This window comes from Melospiza melodia (genome assembly GCF_035770615.1).
Source record: "Melospiza melodia melodia isolate bMelMel2 chromosome 10 unlocalized genomic scaffold, bMelMel2.pri SUPER_10_unloc_1, whole genome shotgun sequence".
In the NCBI taxonomy this organism is placed as follows: domain Eukaryota; kingdom Metazoa; phylum Chordata; class Aves; order Passeriformes; family Passerellidae; genus Melospiza; species Melospiza melodia.
The window spans coordinates 1,313,180-1,334,427 of NW_026948501.1; the positions used below are offsets into that span (position 1 = coordinate 1,313,180).

Below are 21,248 nucleotides of genomic sequence, written 5' to 3' on the forward strand. Positions count from 1 at the left end.
CTGTGCCGCCACGAACCAGCCCAGCACATTCTGAACTGAGGCTGGAGCTGCTTTCCACATTGCTTTGTTTATATTGACTGCATTTATGATGCCTCAGAAGTTGCCAGTAAAATATTTATTTAGCGGTTAAAACGTTCTGCAAATGATTTTGCTGTCCCAAAAGATAAATATTTCTTGGCATTCTGAAATGATACATTGATGTTTTTGTTAAGGAAATTGCATGTTGATAAAAATTTCTCAGATTACACTTCGTCGTTCCTTTGTATTTGAAGTGGCCACATTAATTTTTTGTGATATTTATTGTAATTGTAAATTGCACCGAGATTAGAAACATTAAACTCACCATAAAATGAAACACATTTCAAGTATTTCCGAGTCATCTATTTAAGGGCTTGAGGACACTTTTGATCCTTCAGGTTACCAGAGTGCTCTAAGCTTAGAGGACAAGGATCCAACACAAACCAGAATCCCACTCTAAACTCTTGGGGAGCTTTTCCTTCTTTCCCCACCCTCCCCTTTCTTTCTTTAATATACACTAATTCCCAGGTCCACTGAGGGGTGTCCCTGCGCTGCAAAATTTCACCCTGATTTAAGTTTGCAGCAGATTTGAAACTCATGCAGTCTATTAAATAAAAACAGATAGAGCAGAGGCACCTTTACTGATTCCTTCTGCTCCCTTTACCCTCCCAGCAGCGCTCACGTCCATGATTCGAGTCACGTTTACCAATTTGGACACCCCAGGATTGTTTCTCTGGACAAGGGCAGACACTTGCAGATGAATGAAGGCTGTCAGTGCTCCAGACCACCAAAATTTCCATGGAACACTGTGGTCCTGGAGCCTCCTCCCAGACACGTGAGGCACCTGGAGGGGAACTCTATTGCTGTGAGAAATCTCAGTTTTTCAAACACGCCCTGGGTGCAGCAGCCCCGCTCCTGGCACTGCTCTGCTCTCCCAATCCCAGTCTTGCTGGCCAGCATTCTTCTAATGAAAAGGGAGAAGTTTTTCCTTAAATTCAGATCCTCAGTTACATCTTCTGAGAAAAATCAACCTGAACGAATCACCTGGGTGCAGCCAGAATGGGTTCATGGGGAGCACAGGGTACTGCCAGACCCCTCAAGTTTATTCTTCTCAGAACAGTGCTGAACTAAGCACTCTGCATGAAAAACTCCAATGGGCTAAAATTTGCCATCTTCCTCAGCAAATTTTAATGCACCACATGACCTAGGTTTAAAACAACAACAACAAAAAAAAATTAATTTTTTTAAAGTATTTGAAATTCAAATCAAATCACAACAACCTTCCAACATTTTTCATTGTTGGAGGGAATATTTTTTTTTGCATTTACCTATGCAAGATACTTTTCCCATATTTTCTCCTTTTTGGTTGGTTTTCATGGGGGTTTTGTGCCATTTGACTTTAGAGAAGATCTCTGAATTCACTGGAAATCTTCAGGGATAGGATGAAACCTTAGCCATATAAGAAAAGGTTCTCATTCTTCTGTCTTCAGTCCAAATTTTTAAGCAGTCCACCAACACTTTTCAGCAATGAGCCCTGACATCTCTGAATGCCAACTCTTAACATGTTCAATTAAAAGAAATCAAAGCCAGCCCTATGAATGAGCAGGGTTGCAACCACAGTCTCCTTGGAGGTTTCCACCTTTCCCTCTGTGCAGCACAGCTCCACTTCCAGTTCCAGATCCTCATGGAGTAAAACATTCAGGGAATAAAACCTTCCATGGGAATCAAAGTGAAATTCCTCGGGTGATCAGAAAGACTGAAAGTGCCCTGAGCAAACCATTGGAGGGCAACCTGACAGCAGGAGCTGGCTCAGGGACTGAGACTCTCTCCAAACATAGGGATACAGGGAATTTAGGCACCATGGCTGTGCATCCAGGACTCTGAGGAAGGTCTTGATGAAAGGCATGGAAGAGCACCAGGCAGAAAGGAGCGTGCCAGGGTCTGGTTCCAAAAGCACCGCACGTGCCTGCAGAGAATCACAGAATCCCTGCATGGCTTGGGCTGGGAGGGACACAAAGATCATCTCCTTCCACCCCCCTGCCATGGACAGGCAAGGCACTGATGCTCTTCAGCCAGAAATGAAACCCATCGTGGTTTGGATGAAGGAGTGGAGAGCTCAGCACAGCCCTGTGGGGAAACATTGGGGGAATGATGGCAGAGCCCCACAAAGCCAAGATTTGCAGGGGAAAGGAGAAGAGGCTGTTACCCTCGGGGCAACACTTGGGACAAGGGAAATTAGCAGGTGGCAATTAGCAGAGCAAACAATGGGGAGTAGCTCTTGTTGCACAGAGAACTGAGCTTGTTCCCAGCTAATCTGGCTGAAAATGCCAAGCAAACACAGGAACTGCCTGCTAGAGGCTAACGCAGTGTCCACAAGTGATGGAAAGCAGAGGATTGAAGAAAACAATAGGAGAAGACACTGTGAGGGACTGTAGAGAATCAAAAAAATTTAGATACAAAGGAATACCTTTTTCTGCTATTTTTTTCCAATATCCAACAGATCCCGTCTCAGTCTGGTCACAGAAAGGTCTGTCAGGATGTCTTATAAATCCATTTCTAAAAGGAACAAGCATGGCAACAGCATCAGGGAGACAGGCAAGAGAAGATCACAGGAATCTGTGGAAGTTTTGCCATCCAGATATTTCCTGGTGCAGCAAGAGGAGCAAAACTGACTGGAAATTCTGTGTTTCAAGACACCATGCCAGCCTCTGGAGCTCATTGCCCAGCATCCCTGCCAAGCTTTCCAAACCTCAGCAAACTACATCCCTTTGGAGCCAAGCACTCCCTCCTGAGTCCTGATCACGCTGAACCCAATTGCATGCTGAAAACACAAAAATTCTGCTAAAATGAGGTTTTCTGAAGACGATTGTGAACGCCTTACCTTCCCCCCAGAGAAGGAGCCCTCTGGGGCCCCAGGGGGAGATCTGGGCTGGCAGGAGTCCCCCCCTGAGCAGCGAGCCCTGCCCAGCAGGCTCCTCCTGCCAGCGGGGAATGAAGGGGTTAAATTCACCCTGCTGCCTCCTTTCCGACAGGAGCCAGGGAGAGCTGCAGTGAGAGCTGCAGAGCGCTAATGTGGGTATTTGTCTAAAGCTTCTGCTGCTCTCTGCGTTTGCTTGGAGGGGTTTGGTTTAGGATTTTTTTCCGGGCTTGGCTGTACTTTTCCCTTTAAATCAATGAGAGTTAAATCCAGCCGGTTTAGCTGCAATTTGCACGCGGGTAATTGTAAAGCACTGGCACCTACAAACCTGCGCCCTTGCAGCGTTCCATGCAGCACAGCTTAGCCCAAAATCTGCAAATATTCGTTGGAATTCAGAGGCAAATTCGGCCAAATTTGCAGCTGCTTCACAGGCACTTTCTGCAAATATTTGAACACTTGTACTTTACTGGTACAAATCCTGGTGAGTGAGGAATTTTAATTTCCAATAAGCGCCGGGCTCAACGTGCTCTGTTCTGTTTTACACCACGGTGTGTACACCAACACTCGCCTGGTGAGACACGCCAGGAAACAAGCAGCACTCTGTGACTTCCAAAATTAACAGTATGAAATCTGAACACGAAATATTGACACGCTCATTAACGTGGAAAGTTCACAGCACACCACAGAATTCAAAAAAAAAAAACCCTGTGGGACCCTTTAAACCTTACCTATGGCAGCACTGAGCCTCAGAGGGCGGAATGAGAGGAGGCTCTGAGCATCTGCAAGGACTGGCACAGACATCCAGCATTTTGCACAGTCTGAACAGGCTCTGTGAGAATTTCTGTTTAATAAATGGGAATATTCAGCAACCCAGCTCTCACTTTCCCGAAAAGGAGAAAAGGACAAGGCACAGAGATGATTCGTTCCTTTAAACATCCGTTAAAGGTTATTTTGACTCGGACAAGATGTTATTCACTTCCATATTTCAGCAAATTATACAATTAAGAGATAATATAATTTGAAAATATTTGGGATTTGTATTCCTTGTCTTTAATCTTTAGTAAACACCTTAGAAAGAAAATGTTTCTAGCAGCAATAACAGCGTGGGATCTCTCTAAAACCTTGTCAAGCAGCAGAGAAGGAAAAAGCTCGTTAGCTCAAAATGAAGAGCCAGCTTCTCCCTCAGAGAGCTCACTGTGGTGAAAAAGGAGCATTTTGGGAGCACCTTCCTTGCCAGCCAAAGTCAGACTTGTGCTTTGCTGACATCTCCTGCCTTACGTAGATTTTTACCCAGAACTCTTCCCTGACAAAACAGTCATTCTTCACAAAGTAAAAGTTTCAGAGCTGGAGAGGATAGTTCGTAATAAATTAATCTAATCCGCACAAAAATGCCGTAATTGATGTAAAATAGCCCAGTGCAGGTTTTGAGGCTCTCCTCTCCCAGTTTTGCGGTCCTGTGTCTCCAGACAGACGTCAGAGCTCCTAGGACATGCAGTTTTGCCCTGCACATATGCCCTGGGCTCTGTTAACCCTTGGTTTGCTGGCTCCTGGCAGGGCGTGCTGAGGTGGGGAAGGGGCACAGGCAGCTCCCAGCTGGGGAGCAATTGCCATAAACTCCTGGGCTTTGTGTCGTTTTCACCGCAGCTCATGCCTGGGGAGCCGTGGAGTGGGGAAGGGCTGGGCTGTGGCTGCAGGCACATCTGACCTTGAGCTCTTCAAGGTGACCCAAGGGTTTCCCCCTCCAGGGGTAATTCTCCCTTTAAATGAAACCCCCTGACTTCAGCATCTTCAGAGAGAGAGTGGGCTCTGCCCCCCGCTCTCTGAGCTGCTCCTCTCAGGGGAAAACCACTGCAAGAAAGTGGAATCTTCTCATTCCACTGACACTCCAACTTCAGGCGCAAGTCTGGCCCTTTCTCATTGGCCTTGTGTCCCATTTCAATTTCGGAAAGTTCCCACGTTCCCATCCTAAAGAGAAACACGTTCTGGAAACACCACAAGCTCATTTTGTGGTTGGCTAATATAGGTGCAGAATAAACAATGGATTGGGGACCCAGCAGAGAAAGAGCCCATGATGTACATAATCATGTTTTAATGGGCTCTGTTTGTAAACAGATGAGCCCATGCACAACCAGGACTTTTCCATCCACGCAGAGCTAGGGGGCAAGGGATGTATTTTTAAAGTCTGCCATGAAAACTGCTGCCTGCTGACCCAGTGGTCACCACCAGCCTCATTAAAGGGAGCCATCCCTGTCCCCAAGCTTTCCTCCTGGCGCTTTTCCTGCAGATTTCATGGCAAAGCTCAGCCAAGCAGACATAACAGCATGGAGAGCTGTGTTAGCACGGATAATGCAAACTTGCCCTGAGCTTTATTTACACATTGCTGGGCCAAATTTCAGGGAATTGGGAGTTTAGCATTTAGATTTTATCTACTCTACAACTCAGCTGAAACAACCAAATCTAAGGAGTGTGCAATGACCTCAACCCAACATGAGGCTTAAGACAAACATCTAATAACAGGACATCACATGTTGGTTAATGAACTTTAGAGAATTTGACTGAACTCAGCAGGTCATCTCAGCCTCTGCATTCGGCTCCTTTTGGACCAAAATGGTGAGGAAAAGTCCCAGATAGATGTTAATTTTTCACCCCAAATCCAAGAAGGCCTGGCCCACGCCAGCACTCTGAGATGGTGCTGGGTGATGCCTTTTATCAGTACATGGGGGTGCGGGTTCCAGCATCCCCTCCCTGCTCTCCATGCCCCACAAAATCTCCATGCACTCCTTCCCCTATAACCCCACAATATCCCTCGATATTCCCCCACTCCTACAGTCCCACACTCGTGTTCTTGCATCCTCCCACACCCTCCCCATGCTCCCTACAACCCCCATATGTCCCTTCCCACCCTTCCATCCTCCCTGCATCCCCTCCAGCCTCCTCACCCCTGCATGCTGCACCCCCTCCCCACACCCTGCATCCTTCCAGAGCCCCTGCATCCCTACTCCTCCATCAGCCCCCATCCCCACACACCTCACAGCCCCCATGCTTCCTCCTGAATCCCCCCACATCCCCCTCCATTCCCCATCCCACTGACCCCCCCCCCCATCCACATCCCCACTCCCCACCCCTGGAGGGGAAAATGCAGCATCAACTCTGTGCTTTAGGGGTGTTTTTTTGTGAGAAGTGCCCACAAAGCATTGCTCTAGGGTGAATTTTTTCTTCCAGAGGGGCAGAGCAGACCTCCCCTGCCTGCAGGTGTGGGGCAGGAGTCAGGGCAAGGCCACGGCCCCCGCAGCCCCCCAGCCCAAGAGCTGCCTCTGAATAAACACCCACGGCATTCATCTTCACTCACCGGGCTCCGTGCAGCTATATTTAAATTGACATTGATGAAAAAGCAGAACTTTTCTCGGGTTTCTTTGAGATGCTTCTTAAAAAGGGACTTTAGGATGTTTGAAATGGAAACTCGCCTTAAAAGGATTTTTGTTAAGAAAACCATCAAATCGTTCGCTGATTACCTGTGACCCGAGGAGCAGTCAAACATGGAAGGACCCACTTTTCCAGCCTTCAATCCACACCCTTCCACTTTGTTTGCAGAGAAAACACATGCTGTTCTACCTATACAGGTGTAAGTAAAATGTGCAGTTTCCCAGTGTGGACGCATTTCTCCCAGCATGAATGTGCATGGTAACTCAGCTTATTTACACACAGACAGAGAGCAACCCTCAGGTGTATTAGCTACACATATCCTTTACTGGCTCCAGAATTACACAGCAGCGGCAAACCGTGCTCGTGGCTTTTGCAGCAGCTCTGGGTGCTGCCGGGCGAGATCATTCCCTCAGCAGAGCCGGGCTCTGAGGAGAAGCCGCGGCACGGACCGAAACCTCGCAGCCCTTGCCGGGGCCGCTGCGGGCGGAGCAGCTCTGCGGGAATCGGGGATCGCAGCCCGGCAGCGCCGCACGGGCTCCTCGCAGCTGGGAAGGGCGATCGGAAAGTGAAGTGGTTATGCTGCACTGTCCGCATTTATCCATCGGCACGGAACCCGTGTGCAGGAGAGGCCTGCTGTGCTTCCCTTTGGTCGCTCATGGCCCGGCGAGGTTTATCCGCGCTGCTCAGGGGCAGCCCCAGCCCTGCTGTTACATGCACAGGGATATTATCGAGCGCGTTTGGAAGGGCTGTCACGGGCGGCCGGTGGCATTTATCCTGGCTTTTCAAAGAGAATCAGAGAATCTCGGCGTGGTTTGGGCTGGAAGGGACATCGGAGATGCTGTCATTCCAGCCCTGCCGCGGCAGCGCCCCCATCCCTCTGAGCGCCCCTCTCTCTCTGCCGGCTGCTGCCCCCCGGCCTGCCCAGCCCAGCCGACCTGGAGAACCTGCGGGGAATTCAAACTGGACAGAAAGCAACACATAAAATCGTTAAAAACAATCGGAATGCGTCCGTGTGACTGTACGTGTATATACATATTACATATTACAAGAAAACACAAACCAAGCCAGCCAATAAAGAAATCCCATTAGTCAGGTATGTAGTCCGATAATTCTCACAGGCTTCTTCCGTGCCTGAGAGGACTGCGGGTTTCGTCAGCGCCAGCCGGCTCGCAGCCTCCCGGGGCTGTGGCGGGCTCCTCCCGCAGCAGAAATGTGTCACAGAAGCGGGGCCGGGGCCGGGGCTGTGCCGGGATGTCGCGGGCAGCGCTCCCGCAGCGCTCCGGGCCCCGCACGGGCTCGGCTCCACCCGCTGCGTGCGGGGCTCTCGGGACGTGCCGGGCCGAGAGAAGCTCCGCCCGAGCCCCCTCGGGGATTTCCCTGCCGCGGCACAACCAGAAGGGAATTTTACCTGCGTGTGCTGCCCCGGGACCGCCGTGCGCGGACAGAGCGGCCGGACCCGGCTGGGCAGAAACGCGGCTTCACCAAAGCATCCCCAGCCCGCTCTCGGCTGCCTACGAGGGAAAAACACAAATGAAAAAAAAACAAAACACTACTCTATTTAACGATTGGTGTGCTGAAAAAAATCCCATCACCTTATGATCTGAGAAAGTACAATCGCTGCTCCGTCACTTGCTCAGCTGTGAAAAGAAAATATTAACATTCTCTAGCGAAGGCGCTAGCACCGAGTGAAGCCCGGCTGTTCCAGCCCTGTGTGTGACACGAACACAGCCTGTCGTCCTCTTAATTTAGCTTAATGCGCCAGCCAATCTCTTTTTAATTAAAACCGGGTGCCGCTCCCGTGCGCTCTGAAAGCCCCAGAAACAGCAGCCAGAGGTGACAGGGAGTGACAAAGGCACACGGCCTGCGTGTCCTGACCGCCCGAAGGGTCCCACAGACCCCGGCTCTGCCAGCCCCGCCGCCGCTTTCCCTCTTCCCAGCGCCCGTCCTCATCCTCAAATTAAAAAAAAACAAAACAAAAAACAAAACAAAACAAAAAAAAAAATAAAAATAAAACCACTTTCAGTCAATTGCTTGGTTAAATATCTAAGTCATTTCAGTGTAAGAATACGAGGCTGGTTCCTGTTTACCTGGCACTGGCCGTGTCCTCCATCCCTCATCCCGGGGGCTGATTTATCCCGGGCTGGATTCGGGGCACATTGCGGGCAAGGCCGTGCTGGGCAGCGGGGCAGGAGAGAGAAACGAGGAAAACTGGAAGGGCCGGCAGGAGAGCGGCAGATTCACCTCGAGGGCTCCTCGGCGGCGATGCGGGGCGGGCTGGGGTGAAAGCCCGGCCGTGCTGTGCCCGTGCCCCGCTCCCACCGCCGAGCACGGACGGGCCGGAGCCTCCCGGAGCCGCTGTCCCGGACAGGGATCCCGCTCCGCCGGGACAGGGGGGCAGAGACCAGCCCTGAGCCCAGAGCGCTGATTACCGCCGTTAATTACCGCCGTTAATTAATTACCGCCGTTAATTGCGAGGCGGCCCCGCAGCAGCGGCTCAGCCCGGGGCTATCCCGCCGCTCCCGGCCCTCGCTCTCCGCCTCTCGTTCTTCCCTGCGCTGCTGCTTTTTTCTTTTCTTTTATTTCCTTTTCTTTTTTTTTCTTAGCAGAATAGCAGTAATTGCATGTCTCGGCGGATGGTCTGTAATTTAACATCCCAGCGGAAAACGTGGAGAAGAGACTCGGGGAAAACAAGCGAAAAAATAAAACAAAATTTTAAAACCCCCACCCGAACAACAAAGAGCCACGATTTCGTACTAGGATTTTTGCTGCTTTATCGCAGCAGCAATTAAGAGTTTTTTTTAAAAAGTACCGTTCAGGATGGGCAGTGCAGAACTTAATTAACCTTCTGTCACCAACTAATGTATCTTTAAAGTCCGAAAGCATCGGTATTTGACCAAGGGAAGGCCGAGGGTCTGGCGTCTCCCGGCCACGGGCAGCCGAACCGTGGCGAAAAGCCACGGGAGAATCCTCCCGGTACCACTGCGCTTTGCACTTTGTCTGTAGCTCTGCCTGGAACTTGGTTTTGAATCTCTAATCTGCCCCCGTGGGGAAAAAAAAAAAAAACCAAAAAAACTCCCCCCAAAAAAAAACCCAAAAAAGAGCCCAACAATTTTTTAAAAAATCAACCTCAAAGCATTACGCTACTCAGAGCAATAGTTCATAAAATACTTTATTGAAATAAAGTAAATATCTTCGCATTAATAAAACTGATCATAAAATGCAGTTTTCGAATAACTAGGGGCACCACAGGGTTTCAGAGCGCGAGTAGATGCGGATGGTGGGATCCAGTGTCCTGCTGGCCCCTCGGGCCGCGGCGCAGCCCAGCGCGGAGAGGGCGCGGCCGGCGGGGCCGGAGTGCGGCCAAAGCGTCCGAGCGTCCCGAGGGCGGCCGCAGCCGCGGCCCGAGCTGCCCTCCGTGCTCCCCGAGCTGCCCCTCACTCCTCCTGGCTGACCTCGGCCGGCGAGCCCAGGCTCTCGGGCGGCTTCTCGGCGTCGCGGGCGCGCTCCTGCTCCGAGAGCTGCTCGCTGCTGGGGATCGAGTTCTTCTTCGGGCGGCCCTTGGGCTTGGTGGGGGACTCCAGGCCGCCCCCCTGCAGCACCTGCGAGGCGAGGAGGGGGCGGAGGAAGGGCCCGCGGCTCGGCAGCCCCTCTCTCGCCCGTGCCCCGGCCGGTGCGGCTCCGCTCGGGCTGCCCCGGGGCCCAGGACGGGAGGGACGGCCGGCCGGAGCCCCGGAGATGCTGGACCGGGGACGCGGTGTTAAAGACCAGGGGCATATTATTATTGCGGCCATCGTCATCATTACTATTATAATTATCCTTAACGTTATCGTTAAACGTGCCAGGGCCGAGATGCAGAAGGACGAAGCCCGCAGGGCAGGGCTCGAACGCGGACACGGTGCGCCCAGGGCAAGGACTGTTAAGAAGGGGCACTTACTATTTTCTTCCATTTCATGCGCCTGTTCTGGTACCAGGTTTTCACCTGGAGCTGGCTGAGCCCCAGCGATTCGGCCAGGTCTATTCTGCGGGCGAGAGAGAGAGGGGGTCAGGCCGGCAGCTTCCCTCTCGGATGGCAGATTCCCGACTTTTTCAAGTAAAATGAGCCCCGTCCCGTGGCGTGGCGCCCCGGGTCCGAGGTCGGCCGTGGCCTACCTGTCGGGCGTGGAGAGGTATTTCTGCTTCTCGAAGCGCTTCTCCAGCCCCATGAGCTGCAGCTCGGTGAACACGGTGCGGCTGCGGCGGCCCTTCTTGGCCTTGCCCGGCTCCGGCGGGCCCGGCTCCAGCTTCCCGCGGAGGTGCAGCTCCAGCGGGAGATGCGGCGAGGCGGAGCCGCCCTGCAGCCCCGAGCCGGCGGCCAGCAGCGCCGAGCCCAGCCCCGAGCAGCCCAGGGGAGCCAGCGGGAACTTGAACACGGCGGCCGGCTCCGCCTTCAGCACCGCTGCGGGAGAGAGCGGCGGTCAGCGCGGGCAGGGAGCGGGGGCTGCCCGGGGAGCGGCCCCTGAAGGAGCCCCGGGCCCTTCCCCTCCATCCTCGGCCCCGAGCCCCCCGGTTCTGCCACCTCCACGGCACAGACACGCTCTACCCTTCCACCAGCGCATGCTAATCACGGAGTTACTTGGTGGTTGCAAGTTCAATTAACTCAAACCAACCCAAAAGCGATCCCCTCGGTGCCACCCAACAGTGCCGGACCCGGCTGAGCTCGGCCACCCGCGGGGGCGGCCACGGTCCCAGGATTCCCTTCCTAGGAGTTTTCGGGATATTTTCGACCTGGCAATAATCTCTATCCCACTCCGTGAAGAGCAGCCTGTGAAGGGGCGCCCGGGGAGGGGACAGCGAGCCGTCCCGAGGATGCTGCTCCAGCGGGCTGGGGCCGCCGCTCGGCCGGCTCGATTCTGTTCACTCCGATCCGGGCCGGCTCTGCTCGGCTCCATTCAGCTCTCCCCGATCCCGCCCGGCTCTGCTCGGCTCGGTTCAGCTCTCCCCGATCCCGCCCGGCTCTGCTCGGCTCAAATCCCTGGCCCGGCCCGGCCCGGCCCGGTCCCTCCCGACGCCCCCGCTCCGCTCCCCGGCCTGAGGGTGGGCTGGGGCTGCGGTCCCGCTCGGCCCGGCCTCCCACACGAGCGAGCTCGGCACCGGGGAAGGAATCCGGGGGAGCCTCTGCGGGGTCCTCTCCTCGGCCTGCCCGAAATCGCCTCCCTTCCTACCGGGCCCCATCCCGCTCCCACCTATCGCAGCGGAACTGAGCCTGAGGGGTGTAAAGAGCCTTTCATCTGATCCGCTATTCCGAGCGGTTCTGAATAGTTCATCCTGAAAATAAAACTAATTTCTAGATATTCTAACGCATGCTGCTCCCTTGCTCAGAGGGGCTTGACGCTTTCTGCTTTTTCTCTTAAAGGCAGAAAATGAGATTGGGATAGTCTTTTTCTGTTCAGGTCAATGGATGAAGAGCTACGGCTCTGCAGTTGAAGATGGCTTGCGAAGTGAAAGCGTTCGCCATCATCCATTTAAATATCGGCCTTTAAAGTATATTAAGTAATAGCCTTCAAAATGCATTAAACACTACTGCAAAAAAACAAAAACAAAGACAAAAACAACCAAAAAAACAAAACAAAAACCAAAACCGAAAAAAACACCAACAAACCAACCAAACAAAAAACCACCCAAAATACAAAAAAAAAAAAAAAAAAGAAAAAAAGAAAAAAAGAAAAAAAGAAAAAGAAAAAGAACCGCAAAAAACTCTCCCAAACAATAAAACCAATAACAATTACAATTACAAAACGCCCAAACCTATTTGAATATGTTAATAAACTGCATTTGTCCTGGATGCTATATTTGACTGGGCAGACAATGCTGGCACCCCTTTTAAAAGAAAAATCCAAACATGGATTATAACATATAATGTTATGCCTTTCATCTGCTATATTATTATTATTATTATATAAACATAGCATATAATTATATACTATATAAAATATCTCTGCATATTATATAATTTTTTTTGTTTACACATAAGTCGGGTTTCCAGCTAAATCTGTGACCGCCGGGCCTCTTGCCGCCCCTCGCAGCCCCGCGCAGACCCCGCTGCTCGGCTCCGGCACTTCTCACCTCATCCAAAAACACGGGGAAACCCCCAAAACAAAGCTATCGACAACAACCTTCTTCCCTGCCATCCAAAAGCCGTTCTGTGCAGAGCCGGAGCGGCAGAGCCGCTTTCGTCGCTTTTAGGCCCCAAACTCGCGGCTGCTCCCGGCTGGAGCGCCCGGGCGCGCCGGGGATGCGCACGGCCGGCAGAGCCCGCGGCAGCTTTGCAGAATTGCTGAGTTTGTCTGCGAGGAACCCGGCTCCCAAAGGCGCTGCAGAGCCCCGGCCGGCGATGCCTCCCCGCCTGCCGCCCCCAGCCGCCCCCCAGCCGCGGGGAGCCCCCGGCACGTACCGAGGTGGTTGTGGTAGGGCCGGGCGGAGAGCAGCGCCTGCACCCCGAACTTGAGCAGCTCCCCGGCCGGCGCGGCGCCCTTGGCGTCCGGGGGGTCCGTGAGGATCTCCTCGATCATGAAGCTGCGGTAGCGGTGCGAGCGGTGGTCGGGGAAGGCTTCGGCCGGGAAGTAGCGCGCGGCGCCCAATTCCAGCGGGTGCTGCATCCTCGCCGCCCCCGGGGCGCGGGGGGACCCCCGGCCGCCGGGGCCGCCCTAGCGCAGCCCCCCGGCCGGCAGCCGGGCAGCGGGGGCTCTGCCCATCGCCCCGCCGCCCCTCCCCTGGCCCTGCGCGGCCGCCCGGAGCCGTCCCCGCCGCTGCACTCGGGGCGCGGCACCGGGCAGCGTGCGTCTCTCCGCCCCGGGACGGCGGCGGCCGCCTATTATACGGCCGGGCCCGCGGGGCCGTCAGCGCGGCGGGGGAGGGCGCGGGAGGGGCTGCGGAGGAAGGAAGGGGCCGGGGCGGGCGAGTACCTGCGGCGGGGTTACAGCCCAGCATTTGATCCCCCGCCATATAAAGCAAATTACCCGTTCTGCTCGCTGCGGGAGAGCAGACACCCAAACAAGCGCTGGCCCCCTCGAAGCCCCGGCTCCGCTCCCAGTCCCGGCCTAATTCCTATGACCATCCCTGTCCCCGTTCCCGGCTCCAGCCCCATTCCCGTGGCCATATCCATATCCATCGCCATCCCGGTTCCCGTCCCCACACCAATCTTCCGTCCCTTTCCCATTCCCGTCCCAGCCCTCGTCCCCCTCCCCATCCGTCCCCCGACGGGCTAACCGCGGCTCTGGGGCTCCTCGGCCGATGGAGGCGGACACGGAGCCTGGGCCCATCCTCTCGGCCCTGCCCCGCCGCGCTCGGAGCCCTCGGGGCAGCCCCGGGGCGGTGTCCGGGGCCCGGCGGAGCCCGAGCAGGCCGAGGGCAGGGGGGAGCCGGCCCCGATGCCCCCAGCTCCGAGCTCCCCCCCGGCCCTGGTCAGAGCGGTGTAAACATCTAAAAGGAGCTGGTCAGGAAACAAAACCCAGCACGAAGCGGAGCACTTCCCTGGACTTTTAGATCATTTACACGGACATTCTGCTCGGTACAACGTGATTCATTTCTATTCCCTTTAGCCTGTGTCACGCACGACAGCGGAGACCCACGAGTCGCCCCTGCTCGCTACTGCCTTGCTTCGAGCCAAATTCGTCTGCAGGAGCCCGAGCGCCCAAATCCCTCCCGAAAACGTCGGCGCTAATGGATTACAGGCAGATCGTTTCGGGTCCCACGGCGTGGGGCGGCTTCGGCTGCGCTCGGCCTCTGCCCACGGCCGGGGTTGCCCACGGGTGACCGTGACCGTGACCGGGCGGTGATCACGGGAGGCGCCCACGGGCACGGCCAGGCCGGCCCGCGCAGAGCGACGGCAGCGGGGCTCATCCCTCCGGCTAGGGAAGCTCAGCCTCCTTTTTTAACATTTCAGACCAAAAAAAGAGGGTTCTGCCCGTGTTTGCCCCGTGTTCCGGGGGATGCGCGGGGCAGAGCGGAGCAGCCGCGGGATCTCGCCCGGCCCCGTTTCGGAAGCCCCGAGCGAGATGCGATGGCCACGCAGGTCACCCGGCAGCGCCGTCCGTGGGCGCAGCGCTCGGGGAACACGTCCCAGCGCTCGGCTGCCGTCGGGGCCCGAGTGTCCGAGCGCCTTTCCCAGCCCCGGGCTGCCCCGAGCCGGGCGGGCCCCGCAGCTCCCCTCGGCTCCCGCTCCGGCCCGCGGGCACGGCCCAGAGCCGGCAACAGCCCCGGGGCCCCGCATCCCGCAGGAGCCCCCGGCCCCGTAACTTGAATTAAACATCGAGGTAGGGGCAGGCGGAGGCGCTCGGGGAACTGCGGAGAACACGAGGCCGCCCTGCTGCTCCTGTCAGCGCTATTTGAGTCCTGCTGCTGTTTCTCTGTACTACTCACCCCTGCATGCGACAACAACGAATTAATTTATGCTCTGTACTTCACTGCCTGCCCACATAACCCGTTCCATATGGTAACTGCGACTCGTACGGAGCAGTTCCGCGCGGATTCGTTCTGGTTTCTCCACATTTCTTCAATTTAAAATTACGCCACTCGCTCTGTGAAACGCTAAGGGGCTGAAGCCCCGTCAGCTGCCCGGGTGCTCCCTGCTGTTAGCGGGTTGTCATTTGCTCAGACATCATCTCGGTGACACGCGGCGGAGCGGGGGCCGGCACCGGGACCCCCCGAGATGCTGCGGGACCGGGCACCTCCATCCATCCCGCCCCAGCTCCCCGAATGCCCGCCGGGAATCTCGGGGCAGCCGTGCACACCTGCGCTCCGGGGAGCCCCGACCGAGACCAACGGGGCCCCCGAAAAAACCAAAAATCCCAACCCCGAACCCTGCCCGTTTCCGTCCTGCCGTGCTTTGTCCATCTGCTCTGCTGAGATCACAAGGTGCTCCATGCCAAAGCGCTGATTTCCTACGGCCGAGGCCAAAGAGGCCACTGGAGCTATTACCATGAAACGAGGAGAATAATTATGAGTAAAGTGAGAAGAATTTTGGACACATCCAAGCGAGAAGGCAAATCCACATCGAATTGCTTAAACAACCTCACCCCCGAGACCAGCGCGCTCATAAACAAATAGTGCACGTAAAAGAAATTACCCACGCCTCCCTTGAGCTTTTTGTTTCTTTAAAATAAATCAAAGCTCAAGAATAACTGTAAATAACAATACTTCGATCCCCACCCCGGAGCAGGTTAGGATCAGAGTGGTACAGACCCGGAATAATTTCCTATCATACGCCATCAAATTTGATAATTTAAGTTTTTGTAATCCTTGGGATCCATCTGCCCCGAGGCTGCTCAGGAGAGCACGGACGGTCGGCGGATCCCACATCCTCCCGCGAGCAGGCCTACAGCCCCCCAGGTCACCAATAAAATAAAATAAAATAAAATAAAATAAAATAAAATAAAATAAAATAAAATAAAATAAAATAAAATAAAATAAAATAAAATAAAATAAAATAAAATAAAATAAAATAAAATAAAATAAAATAAAATAAAATAAAAAATAGCGCCTCTGAAAAAGCTCCTACTGAAACATTTCGAAGCTGCACTGAAGAAAGAGAGGGTGAACTTCATCATCTGGCCGTACTCACAGTCAGGAATTTAAAATCGTTGGAAAACAAATCCTGTAGTGAAAAGGACAGAAGTTATTATTATTATTATTATTATTATTATTATTATTATTATTATTATTATTATTATTATTATTATTATTACTACTACTACTACTACTACTACTACTACTACTACTACTACTACTACTACTACTACTTCTTTCTTCTTTTAGTGCAGTAGTGTCTGATCTCCTGTACTCTTACAGAGCATGTAAACCCGCACTTTTATTTCACATTGATTTGGGTGGTAGATTCATTCACTTTTATAAAAAGCAGCATCTTAGAGTGGGAGTTCAGAAACATACGTGGGGTTTTAGGGACCAACCACGTGAACAAACTGCAGACTCCAAATTTTTTTCCTCCCAGCAACCAGAATGGAATCACTTTTATTTACAAAATTGCTCCTCATTTACCGAGTGGCTTTTTAAAATTCTTGTTTTGTTGTTATTTTGGGGTTTGTTGGTTTATTTGTTTTGTTTAGGGTTGGGTTGTTTTGTTGATTTTTTTTCCTTGCACCAGGTACAGGCTTTAAACGGCTGCTAGAAACAGGCTATTTCTAGTTAGCTTTTTTAAAAAATAATCTTTATACAAATGTTACTAACTGATTTCAGAAACTATCGATGCATTTATCACATTACGAGACTCTTCTGATCTTCGTTTTGCATAAAAGCAGAACGCGTTTTTTAGAGGCTCCTCTCGCTCACTTTCACGCTTCAGATATTTTGATGTCTCTGTTTCGGCTGAGTAACTCCTAGAAGGATGACATTTCCACCCGTGAAAACTTTGCTACGAGAAAGGAAACAAGTTCACCCAGTGCTCTAAAATCTTCCCTGGGGTGGGAGTACTTTTGCTGCGCTGATTCATCCCCGATTTGACGAGGAATTTTTCTGAATTCCCGCAGTTCTCCCGACTCCTACAACCGTGACGGGGAGAACAGCGAAACGCAAACTCCTCGGCTCCCGGATCCCTCGGGAAATATCCCAGCCGGGGAAATACTGGGGTACCCGGGGCAGCCCAGGCGGGGCTCTCGCAGCCGGTGGCGGCTCAGGGCAGCGGGGCCCGGTGCCGGTCACCCCCGATCGCACCGGAGCCGCGGGGCTGCTCACATCAATGAAACACCGGGGCGCCTTCGGGAGGGCTTTTTAAAACTTGTGTCAAAGCTCTCAGAGGCTTTTAAACACAACCAATTCTTTGTTTTCTCAACATCACCTTTTCTAAAACTCCAATAAAATGTCCCCGTGTCTCCCATGGCGCCCCAGCGCCGGGGACAGCGGTGCCCGGAGCCCGCCGGGACAGCGGTGCCCGGCTCAGGGCTGTGTCCTGGCTGCGGGGCTGCGCCAGGGCTCAGGGCTGTGTCCAGGCTCAGGGCTGTGACCGGGTTCAGGGCTGTGCCCGGCTCAGAGCTGTGCCCAGCTGTGGGGCTGTGCCCGGGTTTCGGTGCCCGGCTCAGGGCTGTGCCCGGCTGTGGGGCTGTGCCCGGATCTCGGGGCTGTGCCCGGTTGTGGGGCTGTACCCGGGCTCAGGGCTGTACCCGGCTGTGGGGCTGTACCCGGCTGTGGGGCTGTGCCCGGGTTTCGGGGCTGTACCCGGCTCTGGGGCTGTGCCCGGGCTGTGGGGCTGTGCCCGGGTTTCGGGGCTGTACCCGGGCTGTGGGGCTGTGCCCGGCTCTGGGGCTGTACCCGGCTGTGGGGCTGTACCCGGGCTGTGGGGCTGTGCCCGGGCTGTGGGGCTGTGTCCGGGCTGTGGGGCTGTGCCCGGCTGTGGGGCTGTGCCCGGGTCTCGGGGCTGTGCCCGGGCTGTGGGGCTGTGCCCGGCTGTGGGGCTGTACCCGGCTGTGGGGCTGTGCCCGGCTGTGGGGCTGTGCCCGGGCTGTGGGGCTGTGCCCGGTTGTGGGGCTGTACCCGGGCTGTGGGGCTGTGCCCGGCTCAGGGCTGTACCCGGGCTGTGGGGCTGTGCCCGGCTGTGGGGCTGTGCCCGGTTGTGGGGCTGTGCCCGGGTCTCGGGGCTGTGCCCGGGCTGTGGGGCTGTGCCCGGGTCTCGGGGCTGTGCCCGGCTGTGGGGCTGTGCCCGGGCTATGGAGCTGTACCCGGGTCTCGGGGCTGTGCCCGGATCTCGGGGCTGTGCCCGGGTCTCGGGGCTGTGCCCGGCTCAGGGCTGTGCCTGGGCTGTGGGGCTGTACCCGGGCTGTGGGGCTGTACCCGGGCTGTGGGGCTGTGCCCGGCTCAGGGCTGTGCCCGGCTGTGGGGCTGTGCCCGGTTCTCGGGGCTGTGCCCGGGTCTCGGGGCTGTGCCCGGGCTGTGGGGCTGTGCCCGGGTTTCGGGGCTGTGCCCGGCTGTGGGGCTGTGCCCGGGTTTCGGGGCTGTGCCCGGCTCAGGGCTGTGCCCGGCTGTGGGGCTGTACCCGGCTGTGGGGCTGTGCCCGGGCTGTGGGGCTGTGCCCGGCTGTGGGGCTGTGCCCGGGTCTCGGGGCTGTGCCCGCCCGCCTTGCCGGGCACTGCGGGCCCCCGGTGCCCTGCGGGGGCATCGCCCCGCAGCCCCTGCCCTTCCCACCGGGGCCCGAGGAGGGCGGTCAGGCACAGCCGCCTCCCTCCCGCTCCCTCCTCGCGGCACTTAATATTCAGGAAATCCACAAAGTGCAACGAAGAGAGTGGAAAACGTGACATCACGGGCTAATTGGGAAGGAGCGCTCGGGCTGAGGGAACAGCTCAGGCCTGAGTAATAAGTTATGTTTAATGGCTGGGTAAAGCTTCATCAGCGGCCATTTAACACGTATCCCCCTAAAAATGATTTTCTGCGAACACCTGGCTTTGTCAGAAAGTCAGACTATGGAATTATCTTTGAGAGTCACGTTCAGAGGATGCAGTTTGGTTTGAGTGAGGGCTGCAATCCCTTTATTTCCCTGCCCCTCGAGGTCCATGGTCCATCCTCCTCCCTCCTACACACACGCCAGCAGCTCTTCACAAACTGGGTGTTCTCCGTTTCTGTCCAAGCATAAGGAAACCATCCCTGAAACCACTATTGTCTGAATCCATTTCATTTATCCCCATTGGAACAGCCAGCAGAACGAGCAGCTGCCTAAATGTGCCACCTCTGTCCCCACGGCTGCCATCAGGTACCACACACCGAGTGCCAAGCACGTACCCAGCTGTGACACTTGCCCAAATCCTTTTATTGTGCAGGGCCCCAAACCAGCACAAGCAGTAAGGCACACTCTGTGAAAGCCCCCTTCTCTCTCTTTAAAATTTAAAATTTTTATTCATTTATTTTTACTTTTAGTTAGTTCACGGACAAGGGATGCAATGCTTGGAAATACAAACCAGCAAGCTGCCGCATACACGATTAGGTTTCAGGCCAGGCAGTATTTTTGGGACAGCCTCTTCTCTGTGAACTGATTCTTGGCCATGCACAGATCTGTAGGTTCAGAGCTCCTTCCCCCGCCCAGCCGAGAGGGCGGTGGCTGCCCCTGAAAGCAGGCTCCAGTGAGAGATGAGTGCAGTGGCACCGCCCTTGGTGACAGCTGTACCTGCCTTGGTGACAGCTGTACCTCTGTCCTGCTTTGCTGTGGACAGGGGCTGTGCTCAGTGCCCAGCACCAAGGCCCAGCCCACACCAAAGCCACCCTGGCCACCCCAGGAGCGATGGCCAAGAGCCCTGCAGGTGACACTGCCGGGGACACATCCTGAAACAACGGGACACACATAAAGGAGCAAGTTGAACACCAGTGCAGTGGTTCAGTAAATAACCATTCTTCACCTGAAACGCCACGCCTGGCTGCTCCATTCATTTCTAGGTGATAAAGGAGTTTGAGGCAGAAAGCAACGATCTGTCCTTATCACTCCTGTGTGAGCTGAAATCCAGCCCAGCCCTGCATCTGTGCAGAAAGCAGGGATGCTTTGCTGGCACCCTGTAAACAGCCTCAGTGTGCACGTGGGTGACTGCAGCAGGACTGTTTATGGTTCATAAAATTCGCTTAATGACTACATCTGTGCAGAGCTGGGGCCTTCGGTTTTTAAAAGGGAAGAAGCAGAATAAAATCCTTACACTCTTCAGTTTTATGGTTTGCCTCCAGTCACTTCTGGTTCCCAGTTCTCGAGTGCTACATCAGATCTGGATGGTTTGGGTTTATAGATCAGCAGGGAGATGTTTAAATCATTAAACATAATAATGGCTAATTGAAACACTTTATTTAAAAAATAACAAGATGTTTTATACATATTAAAATCATATCAAAGCTAGCTTCCCCGTCCCTCATAAGCACCATTACCATGGGTAAACTCCCTGAGCTGGAGAGCTCATAACATCAAATAGCTCTCACTAAAGGCCAAACCATACAAAACAATTCAGTGTTGAAGGGTTCTTCCAAACCATTCCTTTCAGTGATTCTGCCATGTCCACTAGGTCTTTTATTTTCCTTTCACACACAGACAGGGACCCTCACAAGCATTTAAGGCCCCTGACCCTGCAGCAGGGATTTTAAATTCTAAGGGAGAAACCCTTGCTGACACTGAAGCCACCAGAAGGAGATCTGCCATCCACTTGAGGCGAGATGAGACCTGAGTTTCACATTGCTTACACTGCAATTCCTACATCTGATACGCCAAATTTCTATTTACTGTGCTCAGAACTACATTTCAAACCCATATATGGCCACGGCTGATTAAGAAGTTTAAACAATTTCCCTTTCTGTACATATATTATGACACTTGCAAATTTTTGGACTCTAACACGACATTCCGAGACCCACTGATAGCGATCTGCCGAGCTCCAGATGGAGCCATTTACCACGGCCTGCTCATCCTGCTGGGCTTGGAGCCTCTTCCCCAGTTCTCTCCTGAGCTGGGGTGATCCTGCACACCACATCCCACACCCCACTCTGCACCCTCATCCTGCACCCCATCCCACATCCCACACCCCGCTTTGCACCCTCATCCTGCACGCCCATCCTGCACCCCATCCCACACCCTGCATCCCACATCCCCACCCTGAATCCTCATCCCACCCTGCATCCCACACCCTGCATCCCATATCCCCACCCTGCACCCTATCCTGTGCCCTGAATCCCACCCCCCATACCCTTATCCTGCACTCCTTATCCCCCATTCCCACACCCCCATTCCCACACCCCTATCCCATATCCCCATTCCCATCCCCTGTACCTCCCATTCCCTCCCCCATGTCCTGGAGGCTGTACCCCATGGCCCTCATTTCCATGGCCCATATTCTGTACCCACTATTCCCTCACCCTGTGCCCCCCATCCCGTATCCTCCATCCC

At 54.4% G+C, this 21,248-nt stretch overlaps 1 protein-coding gene across 1 annotated transcript; it reads right to left on the minus strand.

The window, feature by feature from the left end:
• Positions 1-9,777: 9,777 nt before the first annotated feature.
• On the minus strand, positions 9,778-12,999 carry BARX1 (BARX homeobox 1). Its single transcript, XM_063181834.1, has 4 exons — positions 12,789-12,999; positions 10,508-10,793; positions 10,293-10,377; positions 9,778-9,957 (listed from the first exon to the last, which is right to left on the minus strand). The coding sequence occupies exons 1-4, from the start codon at positions 12,991-12,993 to the stop codon at positions 9,793-9,795; spliced, it is 741 nt and encodes a 246-aa protein (XP_063037904.1). The 5' UTR covers positions 12,994-12,999; the 3' UTR covers positions 9,778-9,792.
• Positions 13,000-21,248: the final 8,249 nt, after the last annotated feature.